The sequence below is a fragment of the Canis aureus genome, chromosome 19 (genome assembly GCF_053574225.1).
Source record: "Canis aureus isolate CA01 chromosome 19, VMU_Caureus_v.1.0, whole genome shotgun sequence".
NCBI classification, from domain to species: Eukaryota; Metazoa; Chordata; class Mammalia; order Carnivora; family Canidae; genus Canis; species Canis aureus.
In genome coordinates, this window is record NC_135629.1 from 38,960,093 (window position 1) to 38,978,088 (window position 17,996).

Here is a 17,996-nt window from a genome sequence, read left to right on the forward strand (position 1 = left end):
GCTGGTACTGTACTGTTTTGTTATTAGCTTTGTAATAAGATTTGAAATCAAGAAGTGGGATAACTCCAAATTTGTTCTTTTTCAATGTTGTTTTGGCTATTCAGGGTCCCTTGAAGTTCCATATGAATTTTAAGATGGATTTTTCTCTTTCTGCAACAAATTACATTTGGATATTAATAGGGATTGTGCTGAATCTGTAGATTCCTTTGGGTAATATTGATATCTTAACAATATTGCCTTCAAACTACGTGCATAGAATGTAATTCAGTTTGTGTTTTTATTTCTTTCAGTAATGCTTTATAGTTTTCAAAGTACAAGTCTTTTACCTTGGTTAAGTTTATTCCTAAGTATTTTCTTCTTTTTGATGTTACTTTGAGTGAAATTCTTTTCTTTTTTTCCTCCCAAATTTTTATTTAAATTCTAGTTAGTTAATATATAGTGTAATGTTGGTTGCAGGAATAGAATTTAGTGATTTATCACTGACATATAACACCCAGTGCTCATCATAACAAATGCTCTCAAAATTGTTTCCTTAATTTCTTTTTTGTCTTTTTAATTATTAGTGTATAGAAGTACAACTAGTTTTTATGTGTTGGCTTTGTATCCTGCTACTTTGATGAATTCATTTATTAGTTCTAACAGGTTTCTGGTTTTGTTTTTGGTATGGAATTTTTAGGGTTTTCTTTTTTTTAATTTTTTTAAAAATTTTTATTTATTTATGATAGTCACAGAGAGAGAGAGGCAGAGAGAGAAGCAGGCTCCATGCACCGGGAGCCCGACGTGGGATTCAATCCCGGGTCTCCAGGATCCGCTCTGGGCCAAAGGCAGGCGCCAAACCGCTGCGCCACGCAGGGATCCCCAGGGTTTTCTTCATATAAAATCCTCTTATCTGGAAACAGGTAATTTTTCTTCTTCCTTTCCAACTAAGATGACTCTTATTTCTTTTTTCTTTTTCTTTTTCTTCTTCTTTTTTTTTTTTTTGGTCTAACTGCTCTAGCCAGGACATTGAATACTATGCTGGATAGAAATGGTGAAAATGAGTATCCTTGTCTTATTCTTGGGAAAGCTTTCAGTCTTCCCCATTAAGTATGATATTACCTCTGGACTTTTCATATGTGGGCTTTATGTTGAGGTGATTTCTTTCTATCCCTCATTTGTTGAGTATTTGTATCATGAAAAAGGGGTTGATTTTGTCAAATGTTTTTTCTGTATCAACTGAGATGCTCATGTGGTTTTCTCTTCCTTCATTCTGTTCATGTGGTATATTACATTCCTTGATTTTTGTGTGTTGTACAATCTTTGTATTCTAGGAATATTTTCAACTTGGTCTTGATGTATAATCCTTTTTGTGTGCTGTAGAATTCTGTTTGCTAGTATTTTGTTGAGGATTTTTGCATCTATATTCATTAAGGATATTGGTCTGAAGTTTCATTTTCTTGCAGTTTCTTTGTCTAGCTTTGATATCAGGGCAATGCTGGACCTATAACATGAGTCAGAAAGTATACCCTTCTTTTCAATTTTTTTGGAAGAGTTTGAGAAGGATTACTGTTAGTTCTTCAAGTGTTTGGTAGAATTTAGCAATGAAAACATTAGGTCTAGGGCTTTTCTTTGTTAGGAGGTTTTTGATTACTGATTCGATCAGTATCTACTCAGATTTTCTATTTCTTTATGATTTAATCTTGCTTTTGTGTTTTCAAGAATTTTTCCATTTCATCTAGATTATACAATTCATTGACATACAATTATTATTATTATTTTTTAAAGATTTTATTTATTTATTCATAGACACACAGAGAGAGGCAGACACAGGAAGAGGGAGAAGCAGGGAGCCCAATGTGGGTCTCCAGGATCACACCCCAGGCTGCAGGTGGCGCCAAACTGCTGCGCCACCGGGGCTGCCCCGACACACTATTATTCACAGCACTCTTATAATCCTTTTATTTCTGTAGAGTTGGTAATAATGTTTCCACTTTCATTTCTGATTTTAGTAAATTGAGTATTGTCTTCTTTTCTTAGTCGAAGTTTTGTCAATCTTTTGAAACAACTTTTGGTTTCATTGATTTTTCTTTAATATTTTTCTTTTTTTTCTTTTTTCTTTCTTTCTTCTTTAATGCTTTTCTATTCTCTATTTAATCTCTGCTCTAACTTTATTATTCTGTTTGCTTTTGATTTTCTTTGTTCTTTTTTTAGTTTCTTAAGTTGTAAAGTTAAGTCATTGATTTGAGATCATTCTTCTTTTTTAATGTGGGCAATTACAAATACAAATTTCCCTCTTAGAAGTGTTTTCACTGCATCCTATGTTTTGGTGGGTTGGATTTTCTAATTTACCTTGTAATTTCTTCCTTAACTCACGGTTGTTTAAGGATGTATTAATTTTTGAATTTTACAGTTTTTCTAATATTATTGACTTCTAAATTTATCCTGTTGTGGCCAAAGAGGATACTTGGTATGATATCCTTTTAAATCTATTGTGACTAAATTAGTGGCTTAAGATATGGTCTAATCTGGAGAATGTCCCATGTGCACTTGAGAAGAACTTGTATGCTATTTGTGTCTGCACAGAGAGTTCTGCATATGTTTGTTAGATCTAGTTTATTTATTTATTTTTTAATTTTTATTTATTTATGATAGTCACACACAGAGAGTCTCAGAGACATAGGCAGAGGGAGAAGCAGGCTCCATGCACCGGGAGCCCGACATGGGATTCGATTCCGGGTCTCCAGGATCGCGCCCTGGGCCAAAGGCAGGCGCCAAACCGCTGCGCCACCCAGGGATCCCTGTAGTGAACCTTTTAGAACACAATGTTCATTTACATTTCTTATAACCGTTTTGATTTAAAATCTATTTTGTCTAATGTTAGTATAGGTGTCCCTATCCTCTTTTGGTTACTATTTGCATGGAATATCTTCTTCCATCCTTTCACTTTCAATCTATTTGTGTCTTTTGATCTAAAGTGAATGAATCTCTTGTAAACAGCATATAGTTGCGTCATATTTTTTTTATGTGTTTTATTGAGATATAATTGACATACAATGAGTCATATTTTTAAAAATCTGTTCTGCCAAACTCTGTCTTTTGATTGGCGAGTTTAATTCATGAAAATCATTACAGATAAACAAGGAACTTACTTCTGCCATTTTTCTATTTGTTTTTTATGTCTTAAAGCTTCTTTGTCCTTCATTCCCTTCATTACTGCCTTCTTTTGCATTTAATTTTTTTGTAGTGAGGCTTTTACTTTTCTTTCTTGTTTCCTTCATGTATATTCTAGAGTGATTTTATTTGTGGTTACCATGGGGATTACATTTAACATCCTGAAGTTGTAATACTCTACTTCGAGTTTGTATCAGATAAAATTTAGGAACACACAAAATTTGTTCCTATATAGCTCTATCCTTCCCCTTTCAATTACTGATGTCACAAATTACACCTTTATGCATTGTGTGTCTAAAATTCTAGACTAATAATTTTTAATGCATTAGTTTCTTAAATCATGTAGAAAACAAAAAGGTAGAGTTATAAACCAAAGTTATAATAACTTTAAAAAATTAAAATAGTTATTAATTTATTTTAAAAATTTCGGAAAAAAATTTTGGTATAGTTAATAAACAATGTTATACTAGTTTCAGGTACACAATATAGTGATTCAACAATACATTACCTAATGTTTATCATGGTAAAGATACTCTTAAATCTCTCCACCTATTTCATCCATTCCCCACCACCTCCCCTTTCCCCTCTGGTAACCATCAGTTTATTCTCTATATTTAAGAGTCTGTTTTTTGGTTTGTCTCTTTTTCTCTTTGTTCATTTGTTTTGTTTTTGAAAGTCCACCTGAGTAAAATTATATGGTATTTGTCTTTCTCTGACATTTAGCTTAGCATTATACTTTCTAGATCCATTCATGTTGTTTCAAATGGCAAGATTTCAAGCTTTTTATGGCTAAATACTATTCCACTGTGTGTATGTACATCATATCATTTTTATCCATTTTTTGTTGGACACTTGGGCTGCTTCCATAATATGGCTATTGTAAATATGCAACAAACATAGGGGTTCATATATCCTTTAGAATCAGTGGGTTTTTTTATTCTCCCCCCCCCCACTGTTTTTGTATTATTTAGGTGAATACTCAGTAGTGCAATTTCTGGATCATAAGATAGTCCTATTTTTCAAATTTTGAGGAACCTCCATACTGTTTTCCACAGTGGCTACATCAGTTTGCATCCCCACCAACAGTACATGAGGGTTCCTCTTTCTCCACATCCTTGCCAACACTTTTTGTATCTTGTGTTTTTGATTTTAGGTATTCTGACAGAGGTGCGGTGATATCTCACTGTGGTTTTGATTTGCATTTCTCTGATGATGAGTGATGTTGAACATCTTTTCATGTGTCTGTTGGCCATCTGTATGTCTTCTGTCCATTTTTAAAAATTTTATTTATTTATTCATGAGAGACACAGAGAGAGGTAGAGACATAGGCAGAGGGGGAAGCTCATCGGGCTCGGAGCCCGATGCAGGACTCAATCCCCAGGCCAGGATCACACCCTGAGCTGAAGGCAGATGCTCAACCATTGAGCCACCCAGGCATCCCACTTCTATCCATTTTTAAATTGGATTATTTGGTTTTTGGGTGTTGAGAAAAATAATAATTTGAATTATTTAAAATAATTATTTAAAATAATAGCTTTAAAATTGTCAATGTATTTTCCTTTGTCAGAAATCTTTATTTCTTTATGTGGCTGAGTTACATAATGTACTTTCATTTCTTTCAGTGTGTGTTTATATATATATTTTAAAATTTTTTGTCTTTTTTTTTCCTTTTGGTCCTTTCATTTCAACTTGCCCTTTACCATTATCAAGTGCAAGTCTAGTGGTAACAGACTCCCTCAGCATTTTTAAAATCTAAAAATGTCTTAATTTCTCCTTTTAAAAATTTTTTCTCCTTTATTTTTGAAGGACAGTTTAATTGGATATTGGATTCTTGGTTGACAATAATATATCAAACAACCACCTTTGGCCTTCAAGGTTTCCAATGAGAGATCTGCTGATGACTTATAGGCAATCTCTTATATGTAATGGGTTGTTTCTCTCTTAACGATTTCAAGATTCTCTCTTGGTCTTTGTCTTTTGGAAGTTTGATTATAGTGTGCATGTCTTGGGTTCACTGAGCTTGTTGGGTGTTTATATTCATGCATTTCATCAAATTTGGGAAGTTTTTAGCCATTCTTTCTTCAATAATCTCTCTATACTTTTCTCTTTTTCTCTTCCTTCTGGGACTTCCACAGTGCATGTGTTGGACAGCTTGGTGGTTTTCCACAGGTCTTTAGGCTGCGTTAACTTTTATTCAATATTTCTTTCAGCTTTTCAGACTCAATAATTTCAATTTTCCTATCTTCAAGTTACCTAGTTCTTTTGCCTACTCAGATCTGCTTTAATCCCTCTGAGGAAATTTTCATTTTGGTTATTGTATTTTTCAATCCCAGAATTGCTTTTTAAAAATGTTTTGTATCTTTAATATTTCCATTTTGTTCTTACATCATTTTCTTGACTTTTTCCATATCTTCTTTTTAGCTCTCTGAGTGCCTTTTAGACAGTTGTTTTAAAGTCTATTTCTAGCAAAGCTTCCATCTTGCCTTTCTCAGAGGGTTTGTTGATTCAATTTTTCCTAGAGCCTAATGCAGGGTTTGAACTCATGACCCTGAGATCAAAACCTGAGCTAAGATCAAAAGTCAGACTCTGACTGACCCACACAGGCACCCTTAATTTTTTTCCCTTTGAATAGGCCATAGTTTCATGTTTTTTGTATGCCTTGTAAATTTTGTTGTTGTTGAATACTAGACATTTGAATCTTAAAGTGTGGTAATTCTAGTGGGTCAGATTTTCACTTTTTCTCTGATTTTGCTAGGTTTGTTGTTGTTGCTGTTGGTTTGTTATAGAATGTCTCTGTGCTTGGGATTAATCTAAAGTGTACACTTTAGATCTTCTCTGGTCTTTTCTGAGCCCACACCTTTCCCTGACATACATGATGACTTCTTAAATTCCCTTGTACATGTGTTCTAGTCCTTAAATGTCTGGTTTTGAAATACAGAAAAAGAGAAAAGTGAAGGGTAAGAAAAGGTAAATTCTGTAAATTCCCTGGAAATCATTTCAGCTGGAGGGGGAGGGTATTGCAACAATTGTGGTAGGGATTGCAACCGTGGCTGCTTGCCTCTGTTTCTGCACTTCTGTGATCACAAGCATCAATAAACAATCTGAACATAGATACCTGATAGAAGACAGAATCTTTATTGCTCATCTTGGCTCTTGAAAGCTGAGTACAAATTTTTATGGAACTCATGCATGGTTGCCTACCATGGTGCTTGGGATTAGAGGGGGTCAGAGTTGGGTAATCAGTACTATGCTAAGAGCTGAAACTGACCAAAATTAACTACAATTTACCATCCAAGTTTCTGGAAGTTATAATACTTCAAATAGAGTCCAGAGCTCCAAAAACAGCTATATTAGATTCTAGTGCAGTAGTTGTCTAGATAAGGGAGATAGATTCCTGGTCCTTCCTTTCTGCCATGTTTTCTCTAGATTTAACCTCATATAAAGGCTTTTGTGTAAACATAAATTTCCATTTTTTTTTCTGGGAATAATACCCAAGAGCTCTATTTCTGAATTGTATGAGAATTGCATGTTTAATTATTTAGGAAACTTCAAAATTGTTTCCCAGAGTTACTATACCATCTAACATTCACTCCAACAATGTATGAAAGATACAGTTTCTCCATCTTTTCACCAGCATTTGGTTTTGTCACTATTTTTTGTTTTAGAGGTTCTGATAGGTATGTAGTGACACTTCACTGTGGTTTTAATTTGCATTTACAAAGTGGTTAATTAAGTTGAATATCTTTCAAGTGCTTATTTGCCATCTATATACACCCCAGTGAAATATCTGTTAATGTCTTCTGTTCATTTTCTTTCTTTTTTACTTTTTTGCTTTGGGAGTTTAAAAAAATGCATATTTTAGCACAATGACATCAGCAAAATGGTGGAAAAGGAAGTTCACTGCTCATATTGCCCCTCAGAAGCAATAACTTGGCAGCCACTCATGGACAAAAGTATTTTATGGGAATTCTGGAATCCAGATAAGAGACCGTGAAACTCCAGTGTATTCAAGACGTAGGAGGTCCATTTTGAGAATGTTGGCCCATGCCCTGTGGGTAACTCACCAAACATGGTCCTGTCAACAGACCTGGAAATAGCTCTGTGCCCCCCGTTTGGCCTTGATCTTATAACCAGCATTATATATCAAGGAACCCGGGAGAAGTCATGTGTGCCTATGTCTCAGACAATAGGCCCCAGACCTTGGCCCTAGTTGTGGACATGGAAGTGGCCTGTGAACCAGTTCTAGCCCTTCTCAGCCACAGCTTGGGAGCCCCTGGAGGCAAGCCTGTCAAACTTGGTCTGATGCAGATTATGAAATGGCCCTCAACTCAAACTCCTCCTGACAGCAGTCTGCAAGCAATCCTGACAGCCCAGTGGTCCAATGGGAAACAGGCCCCTCTGCACCCCTGGACATTATGAAATGGCCCTGTAGTTTGGCTCCGGTTCCTCCCAGCTTCAATCTAGATTTAGGAAGTCTTGCCAGCCTGGGGACCCACTGCAAGAAATGCCCATCAGTTCCCTTGGAAGTGGGACAGTCACTTTTGGCATGACAGCAGATTCATGAAACAGCTCTGTGACTTCGTTCCAGCCCATCCTAGTCACAATCCATGAGCAGTCCTGCCCACCAGAGACCAACTAGAAGACAGGCCCATCTGTGCCTCCAGGTCATTTGGAGTTAGCCAGTTAGAGAAACAAAAAAGAAAAAAGGAATGAAAAGAATGAAGAATCCCTACATGAAAAATGGAATTACACTAACTAAACAAATATACACATCATAAAATTCCAGAAGAAGAAAGGGTAAGGGGCAGGAAGCTTATTTAAAGAAATAATAGCTGAAAACACCTTATATTTTGGGAGAGATATGGACATCGAGGTAACTGAAGCTTCAAAGACCCCAAGCAAGATCAACCCAAAGAAGACTAAGATACATTATAATCAAATTGTTAAAAGTCAAAGACAAAGAGAAAAATTTGAAAGCAGGAGAAGAAAAGCAACTTGGCATATAGAAGGGCAGTGCCCCCCCCCCTCCGCCACACACACACACAGGCTATCAGTGGATATCTCAGCAGAAACCTTGCAGGTCAGAAAGGAATGAGACGATATAGTCAAAAATGCTGAAAGAAAAAAATGCCAACCAAGAATACTATACCTAGCAACAATGTCCTTCATCTTGAAGGAAAGATCAAGAACAGACAAAGAAAAGCAGAAGGACTTCACCACCACTAGACTTGTCTTACAAGAAATGCTAAAGAGAGTCTTCAAGTTGAAATGAAAGAATGCTAAGAAACAGCATGAAAACATGGGGCACCCACGTGTCACAATTGATTAAGAGTCCAAGTCTTGGGGCAGCCCCGGTGGCTCAGCGGTTTAGTGCTGCCTACAGCCCAGGGTGTGATCCTACAGACCTGGGATCGAGTCCCACATCTCCTCTGCCTGTGTCTCTGCCTCTCTCTCTCTCTCTCCTCTCTGTGTATTCTCATGAATAAATAAATAAATAAAACCTTTAAGGGGACGCCTGGGTGGCTTAGTGGTTTGGTGCTTGCCTTTGGTCCAGGGCATGATCCTGGAGTCCCCGGATTGAGTCCCTCGTCGGGCTCCTGGCATGGAGCCTGCTTCTCCCTCTGCCTGTGTCTTTGCCTCTCTCTGTGTATCTCTCATGAATGAATAAATAAAATATTAAAAAAAAGAGTCCAAGTCTTGATTTCAGCTCAGGTAATGATCTCAGGAGCCTGTGTTAGGCTCCATGTAGGGCATAGAGCCTACTTAAGATTCTCTCTTTTCCTCTCTGTCTGGCCCTCCTTTCCCCCAAAGAAACAACATGAAAACATATGAAATTATACAACTCATTGTTAAATATATAGTCGAATTCAGAATGCTTTAATATTGTAGTGGTGGTACGTAAATCACTTTTAACTCTAGTATAGAAGTTAAAAGATGGTTGCCAGAGGGGAAGGTGTGAAGGTCAGAGGGATGGGCAAAATGAATGGAGGGGAGTGGGAGATACAGGCTTCCCATTATGGAGTGATTAAGTCATGAGAATAAAAGGTACAAGATAGAGACTATAGTCAATGGTGTTTTTTTTTTTTAAGATTTTATTTATTTATTCATGAGAGACACAGAGAGAGGCAGAGACATAGTCAGAGGGAGAAGCAGGCTCCATGCAGGGACCCCGATGTGGGACTCAATCCCAGGACTCCAGGATCACACCCTGGGCTGAAGGTAGGCGCTAAACCCCTGAGCCACCCAGGGATCCCCAGTCAGTGGTGTTGTAATAGTGTTATATGGTGACAAATGGTAGCTACACTTGTGGTGAGCAGTGAGCATAGCACAATGTGAGAGTTGTTGAATAACTGTTGTACACCTGAAACTAATGTAACATTATGTGTCAACTATATTCAATTCTTTTTTAAAAACAAGAGACTGGAAAAAAAACAATAGTAATAAAATATAGCTACAATAATTTGTTAATGGATGCACAATAGAAAAAATGTAGAGTGATAAAAAATGTGGGGAAAAAAGTATAAGCGTAGAGTTTTTGTATGTAATTGAAAGTAAGTTGTCAATGTCTTAAAATAGATTGCTATAACTATTAGATATTTTATGTAAGCCTCATGGTAACCACACACACAAAAATCCTCTAGTGGATACACAAAAAATAAAGAGAAATTAAAGTATATCATTACAAAAAATAAATTATAAAGGCAGCAAGAAAGGATTAAAAGAACCAGGAACTACAAAATAATCAGAAAACAATTAACATAATGTCAATAAATCCTTTATTAACAATTACTTTAAATGCAAATAGACTCAATTCACCATTCAAAAGGCACGCAGAAAGGATTTTTAAAAAGCAAGATCAACAATATGCTGCCTATAAAAGACTCACTTAGCTTAAAGAATGCACATGGGCTGAAGGTGAAGAGATGTAAAAAGATTCCATGAAAATGATAACCCACAGAAATTGAACAGGGCAGGCTAATCTTTTATTAGAGAAAATACTTTTATTCAAAATCAGTTACAAGTGGGATGCCCGGGTGGCTCAGTTGATTAGGTGTCTGACTCTTGATCTCAGTTCAGGTCTTGATATCAGGGTAGTGAGTTTAAGCCCTGCATTGGGGCTCCATGTCCCGCTGGGCTCCACATCCAGTGTGGAGACTACTTTAAAAAAATCAGTCACAAGATGAAGAAGGTCACTATATAGTGACAAAGGAGTTAATTCATCAAGAGGATATAACAATTGTAAATAGATATTTGCCAGAGCACCTAAATCTTTAGAGCAAATCTTAATAGAAGTGAAGGGAGAATCAAATAGCAATACAATAAAAGCAACAGACTTCAAACCCCACTTTCAACAATAGATAGATCATCTAGACAGAAGATCAATAAAGAAATAATGGACTTGAATAATAATATAGACTAAATGGACTTAGCAGATATATCCACAACATTCCATCCAATAGCACCAGAATAACATTCTTCTCAAGCACACATGGGACATTCTCCAGGATAGATCATATGTTAGGTCTCAAAAAAGTATTGGAAAATTTAAGAAGACTGAAATCATATCAAATGTCTTTTCTGACCACAATGGTATGAAACTAGAAATCAATAATAAGAAGAAGAAATTGAGGGATGCCTGAGTGGCTCAGTGGTTGAGTGTCTGCTTTTGGCTCAGGGTGTGATCTTGGGGTCCTGGGATTGAGTCCCACATTGGGCTCTCTGCGAGGAGCCTTCTTCTCCCTCTATGTCTCTGCCTCTCTCTGTGTGTTTTTCATGAATAAGTAAATAAAATATTTTTTTTAAAAGAAGAAGAAATTGAAAAAGTTACAAATATTGGAAATTAAACAATATATTCCATGGGTCAATCGATGGGTCAAAGAAATAAAAATGGAAATAAGTATCTTGAGACAAATAAAAATGAAAATACAACATATCAAAATTTATGGGATGCAGCAAAAGCTGTTCTAAGAGGGAAGTTTGTAGTGAAAATGTCTACATTAATACAAAAAGAAAGATCTCAAATAAACAACCTAACTTTATACCTTAAGGAACTAGAAAAAAAAAAGTTCAAAATGAGAAAAAAATATTAGAGTAGAAATAAATGAAACAGACAATAATATGATAATTTAAAAAAATCAATTAACCTAAGAGCTACTTTTTAAAAGATAAACAATTTTGACATACCTTTCACTAGACTAACCAAGAAAAAAAAAGAGAGGATTAAAATAAATAAAATTATAAAAGTGTATATTACAACTCTTACCACAGAAAATCAGAGAATCATAAGAGATTATTATGAGCAGCTATACACAGACTAATTAGATAACCTAGAAGAAATGGGCAAATTCCTAGAAACATACAAGATGCTCAACCCACTAAGCCACCCAAGGGCCCCAAACTCCTGTTTTATATTAGTTCCCAGGGTCATCACCTGTTCTTCACCATGCCCAATTGCACTTACCACTAAGGCCAGCCTACTGTCCTTCACCTGGGGCAGCACTGCACTGTTTCCGGTAGAGTCAGGCAAATGTTGGCATTTTTCTCTAGGTGCTTGTCAAAGATACATTGTCTGAGGTATCCTGGCCAACCCCTGACCCCAGGTTGATAGAAAACAGTCTCAGGTCTCTTCTCATGTGCAGAGGTGCTTAGAGTCTTCAGGATGATGCAACCCACCTATTTTCAGATTCCCCAGGTGAGAAGAAAGGGATGGAGCTGGGAATGGGAACTGAGACTTCTGGCTCTGTCATATATCAGGATAGACTAGGACCTTAGTTTCTATTTTGACAATTGAGTAAATAGCATATGGTCATAGTCCAGAACGGGGTCCATGGTCTCAAGGCGAAAACCTCACTGAAGTTCTTTCCCAGGGAGAAGAGGAGGCAGCATGGCCTAGAACCAAACATTTCCATTAGCTGGGGGAGAATATGAGACATAACAAACCAGGTTAGCTCTTTACTGGGGATAGGAGACACAGAGCCCTTTTTTGCCAGCCCTTATGGGTTGATGATCTCAATGTGGAACTGGAGGTGAGTGGCTGTGACTACACAGTGTCCCCGGAGGAGAGCACAGGTATAGCAGTTGTGGCATTGCCAGTGGCATTGGATGACATCGATGGCGTTGAGCACCTGACAGTATCGCCAGTGGATACGCCACATACGGACCAAAGACTGGATCTTGACCACTGCCCTCTCTGTATTTGCGTAGGTAACCAAGGCTGCCTTTCGCTTCTTCTGCAGCAGGCTCTCCAAGGTCAGCCTCCACCAGCGCTGAATGATCCAGGCACTGAGAGCTGCGTGCAGCAGTGTCCTGCGTACGAGGGTGCCACGCCACCAGGCCTGAATCTCTGTGGCTGCTTTTGTTTTTTTCTTTAAACTTTTTTTCTAGATGGAGATAAGAGAGACCACTCAGGGAACTTCCTGCCATCAATTTCCAAGATCTTCCTGGAAGGGGCCCAGATTCTCTTAATTGTTATCACTTCTTTGGAGAATTCAGGGGAGTTAGGACACTGTCTAAGAGCCAGAAGACCTGATTAGTGAGGCCTCCTCTATCACTATGGGCACATCACTCTGCCTTCAGAGTCATAGCACCCTCCTGACTATATCACAGGTATATGGATCAAGAGAAAAACCATTAGTAGCTAGAAGGGTATATTAGGAATGTGAAGGATTGTGTTAGTCATGCTCTACCTCTTCAGTGCTTATTGGGTTTGGCAGATTTGGCCTTATAATGCCTTTGCCTGGTATTCTCTGCTAATGTAGTCCCAAACCATCATTGGTTGATTTCTCTTGGCCACAACAGTGTACTTCAGTACTGTGATGGGTTTTCAGCACCCTCATCCCATTTTCTACTCAAGCCCATATTTTGAACATTGTACTCTCTAATTCAGAGTCCTCACAACCTCACCTCCCAGCCCCATTTGTTTCTTGATGGCTTTCATTCTCTCCATTCACTCTTCATGTCACAATCAGATGGAGAACCAGAGAGCTCATGCTGAGCAGGGAGTGGAGGAAAAATGAGCCAATATTGAGTTGACTCTTGATTATTTTAACTCTGAATCTATAAAAAGAACAATTCCACACTTTCACGACACAGAAACAAATGTTCTGGATATCTCTTAACTACAAGGAGATTTTACCCACCTTGAGTTTCTGCTTCCGCCTCTTTTTAAGTTCAGTTATTTCTTCAACATCTTCAATTACAATTACAATTAAATTGCCCTCAGTCTGTCATCAGAATTAAATGGGAAATGAATGGATGAGTTAAGACTGCTTTTTTCTCTCTATGGCCCAGTCTCAGATACACCCTGCTTCAGTATCCCTTCTTTTACTAAGACCTGTGAAGTCCCAGGTGATTCCCACCCACTCCTATCTTGCCTAATAAATCTGGCCATGTCTCTTACACAAAATCGGATCCCCATGGCTTGTCTCTAGATGGTTCATTAGCCTTGATTTCTCTACTTACCAAAGTCTGGCATGAGTAAAATGAGGGGGATAGCTATGAGTTCACAACTGCATTGTGACATAAGGATTAGGATATCTACCACAGAGTTAAGTCTTCCTCAGAAAAAAGCTCCCTGGGAACTTGTACTGCCTGTCTACTTCCCTCCTGCCAGAGTGGTACCAGAGTTCAGAGTGGAAAGATAGGGCACTTGGGTGCCATTTCATACCAGGGCTCTCCTCCAGGAGGGCCCATCCACAACCCTCTTCATTATCAGTCACACAGGAGAGCAGGAGGGACCATGGCAGTGTATCTCCATACAACTCCCTACTGTCTTCTCAGATAGCATCTCCTGTCTTCCCTTAAGATTTCAGAACCTCAATACACCATAGGAAACTAGAAGGAGAGAGAAAAGATGAATCTTGAAAGTTGTAAAATAATGATAAAAATTTAAATTAGGGCAGCCCGGGTGGCTCAGCGGTTTAGCGCCACCTTCAGCCTGGGGCGTGATCCTGGAGACCCAGGATCGAGTCCCACGTCGGGCTCCCGGCATGGAGCCTGCTTCTCCCTCTGCCTGTGTCTCTGCCTCTCTCTCTCTTTCTCTGTCTATCACGAACAAATAAATAAAATATTTAAAAAAATAAAAAAAATCTAAAAAAAGTTTAAATTAAATGGAAAACAAAAATGGGTGGTGTAAAGTAAATTTAAAAGGTAGTATTTTTTAAAAGACCAGTATTAAAGATAAACATTCCATGCGCCTTGGTGATGGAGAGAGAGAACAAAAATGCAATGAGAAAGACAAAATAATCACAAAGAGAAATAAATATGAGAATATCATGGTAACAAATTTGAAAACTAAGAGGAAATGATTTCTTAACAAAATCTAAATTACCAAAATTAATTGAAGAAACTATGTAAAACTTGATAAATTGAGAAGGCTATTAAAGATCCACCATAAATAAGGTAAGACAACAAGACCAGGTAGATTCATATCTAAACTTTAAAAAATTTACAAATTCAGATATCTCCTATGTGACAAACTATTCAAACTTATTATTAAAGATAGAGGTTTCCATCAAGCATTTCATAGTGTCAGTGTCAATTCCCTGAAAAGTCCTGCTAGGATTTTTGCTGTAAATGCATTGATTTGGGGGGAGAAAGGCTATCTTCTGAGACTGAGTTCCTTCTAAGACCATGGACTATTCCTCTCTTTGCTTAAGAATTCTTTTATGTCTTAAAAAATAATTCTTTTATGTCTTTCTATAGTGTTTTAAAATTTTTCTCTATAATAGTCTTTTTAAAAACCATTTTAGTTTTGAGTAATCTTGACATCCAACTTGAGGCTCAAACTCACAATCTCAAGATGGAGAGTCACATACTCCACTGACTGAGACAGCCAGACACCCCTGTCAAGGTCTTTTTTTTTGAGATATAATACATTCTATAAAGCTCACTATTTAAAACTGTATAATCTAGTAGTTTTTAGTCTATTTACTAAGTTGTGCAACTATCACCACTATCTTATTTGAAAATATTTTCATAAGCCCCCAAATAAGCCTCATACCTATTAGCAGTCAATCTCCATTCTTCCCTACCCCAATCTCTGAAAACCATGGGTCTACTTTATGTCCTTTTAGATTTGCCTATTTTGGATATTTCATATGATTTACATCATACTATAAATGGCTTTCTTGGCTGGCTTCTTTTGCTCAGTACGTGTTTTCAAGGTCCATTCATGTTGTAGCATGTCAGTATATCATTCCTTTTTATGGCCAGATAATACTCCATTGCATGTATATACTACATTTTTCAATCCATTCATCAATTAATGGACATTTGAGTTATTTCTACTTTTTGACTATTATGAATAATATAGTTGTAAATATGTACAAGTTTTTGCATAGGCATACGTTTTCAATTCTCAGATATATACTCAGGGTGGAATTGCTAGGTCATATGGTAAGGTTTTTTTTCCCATAAAAACAAAACAAAACAAAACATATACATTTCTCCCACTTACCTGTTGCAACTATCAATATGTTCTCTGTATCTAAGAGCTTGTCTTTTGTTGTTTTTACTTTATTTTTTTTGATTCTATATAAGAGAAATCATATGGCATTTATCTTTCTTTGTCTGAATTATTTCACTTAGTATAATGCCCATGACATTCATCTATAGTGTCACAAATAACATGATTTCATTATTTTTTAAAAAAAGATTTTATTTATTTATTCACAAGAGACACAGAGAGGTAGAGACACAAGGAGAGGGAGAAGCAGGCTTCCCTGAGGAGCCCGATGTGGGACTCAATCCTGGAACTCCAGGATCATGACCTGAGCCAAAGGTAGATGCTCAACAACTGAGCCACCCAGGTGCCCCTGATTTCATTATTTTTTATTATTTTTTATGGCTGAATAACATTCCATGTATGTATGTACACACATACAATTTCTTTATCCATTCATCCGTTGTTGGACACTTAGGTTGTTTCCGTATCTTGGCTATTGCTGCAATGATTAGGGCGATGCATATACCTTTTCAAATTAGTGGTTTTTTTCTTCAGATAAATAGCCAGAAGTGGAATTGCTAGATTGTATGATAGCTCTATTTTTAATTTTTTAAGAAAACTCCATACTGTTTTCTATAGTAGCAACACCAATTTACATTCTACCAACAGTGCACAAGGGTTCCCTTTTTCTCCACATCCTCACCAACTTGTTATTTCTTGTCTTTTTTTTTTTTTAAGTGATAGCCACTCTAACAGGTGTGCAGTTATATATCATTGTGGGTTTTTTTCCTAAAGATTTTATTTATTCCAGAGAGCGAGTGAGTGAGCGAGAAGGGGGAGGAGCAGAGAGAGAGGAAAAGCAGACTCCCCTTGAGCATGGATCCCTGTACATGCCTCAATCCCAGGACCCTGAGATCATGACCTGAGCCAAAACCAAGAGTCTGATGCTTAACTGACTGAGCTACCCAGGCGCCCCTCTCATTGTGGTTTTGATTTGCATTTCTTTTTTTTTTTTTTTTGATTTGCATTTCTCTAATGACCAATGATGTTGAACATCTTTTCATGTACCTGTTGGCTATCTGTATGTGTTCTTTGGGAAAATGTCTGTTAGATTTTCTGCTCGTTTTTAAGTTGGATTGTCAGATTTTTTTTTCTATTAAGTTGTATGTGTTCTTTATATATTTTGGGTATTAAACCCGTGTCGGATATATGATTTGCAATTATTTTCTACCATTAAGTAGATTGCCTTTTCATTTTGTTGATGGCTTCCTCTGCTGTCCAGAAGACTTGTAGTTTTATGTAATCTCATTCGTTTACTTTTGCTTTTTTTGCTTTTACTTTCTAATGTCAGATTTAAAAAAAATCACAAAGATCTATGTAAACTAGTTTACCACTTGTTTTCTTCTAGAAGTTTTATGATTTCAGGTTTTACATTCAAGTCTTTAATTCAATTTGAGTTAATTTGTGTGCATGGTATATAGATGGTGGGCCAATGTCATTCTTTTGCATGTGGCTAATTTTCTCAACACAATTTATTGAAGAGACTGTCCTTTCCACATTGTATATCCTTGACTCTTTTGTTGTAAATTAATTGACCACATGTATATGAGTTTATTTATGAGATTTTTATTCTGGTACTTTGACCTATGTGTATCTTTTTATGCCAATATCATATAGTTTTAATTACTATTGATTTGTAATATAGTTTGAAATCAGGGAATGTGATGCTGGCAGCTTTGTTCTTCTTTCTCAGAACTGCTTTGGCTTTTCAGGGTCTTTTGTGATTCTATACAAATTTTATGATGGTCATTTTCTATTTCTGTGAAAAATACCATTGGAGTTTTGATAAGGATTGCATTGAAATCTGTATATTGTTTTGGGTAGCATGGATATCTTAATGTTAATTCCTCCAATCCATGAGCGTGAAATATATTTCCAGTTATTTGTGTCTTCTTCAACTTCTTTCATTAATGTGTAGTTTTTGAGTTTTACAGGTCTTTCACCTTCTTGGCTAAATTTATTCCTCGGTATTTTATTTTTTGATGCAATTATAAATGAGATTGTTTTCTTAATTTCTCTGATAGTTCATTTATAAGTATAAAGAAATACAAGAGATTTTTGTGTATTTCTTTTGTATCCTGTAACTTTACTGAATTTGTTTATTCTAACAGTTTTTTGATGGAATCTTTAAGGTTTCCTAAAATCATGCTATTTGCAAATAGTGATAGTTTCACTTCTTCCTTTCCAATTGGGATGTCCTTTACTTTTTTCTTGTATAATTGCTCTGGCGAGGGTTTCCAATATTATGATGAATAGAAGTGGCAAGATTGGACATCTTTCTTTTGTTCCTGACCTTAGGGGAAAATTTTTAGCTTTTCACTATTAAATATGATGCTAGCTA

At 36.7% G+C, this 17,996-nt stretch overlaps 1 protein-coding gene across 1 annotated transcript; it reads right to left on the bottom strand.

The window, feature by feature from the left end:
* Nucleotides 1-12,089: 12,089 nt before the first annotated feature.
* On the bottom strand, nt 12,090-13,635 carry IQCF2 (IQ motif containing F2). Its single transcript, XM_077858710.1, has 3 exons — nt 13,550-13,635; nt 13,290-13,373; nt 12,090-12,530 (listed from the first exon to the last, which is right to left on the bottom strand). Exons 1-3 carry the CDS (start codon nt 13,565-13,567, stop codon nt 12,144-12,146), a joined length of 489 nt encoding a protein of 162 aa, XP_077714836.1. The 5' UTR covers nt 13,568-13,635; the 3' UTR covers nt 12,090-12,143.
* Between the last annotated feature and the right edge of the window lie 4,361 nt (nt 13,636-17,996).

What these genes read in the sequence shown, in the direction of transcription:
- IQCF2 (XM_077858710.1), bottom strand. An exon ending in GGCGGAAGCAGAAACTCAAG is followed by an intron (nt 12,531 to 13,289) that starts GTGGGTAAAATC and finishes ATCTCCATCTAG; the next exon opens with AAAAAAAGTTTAAAGAAAAA.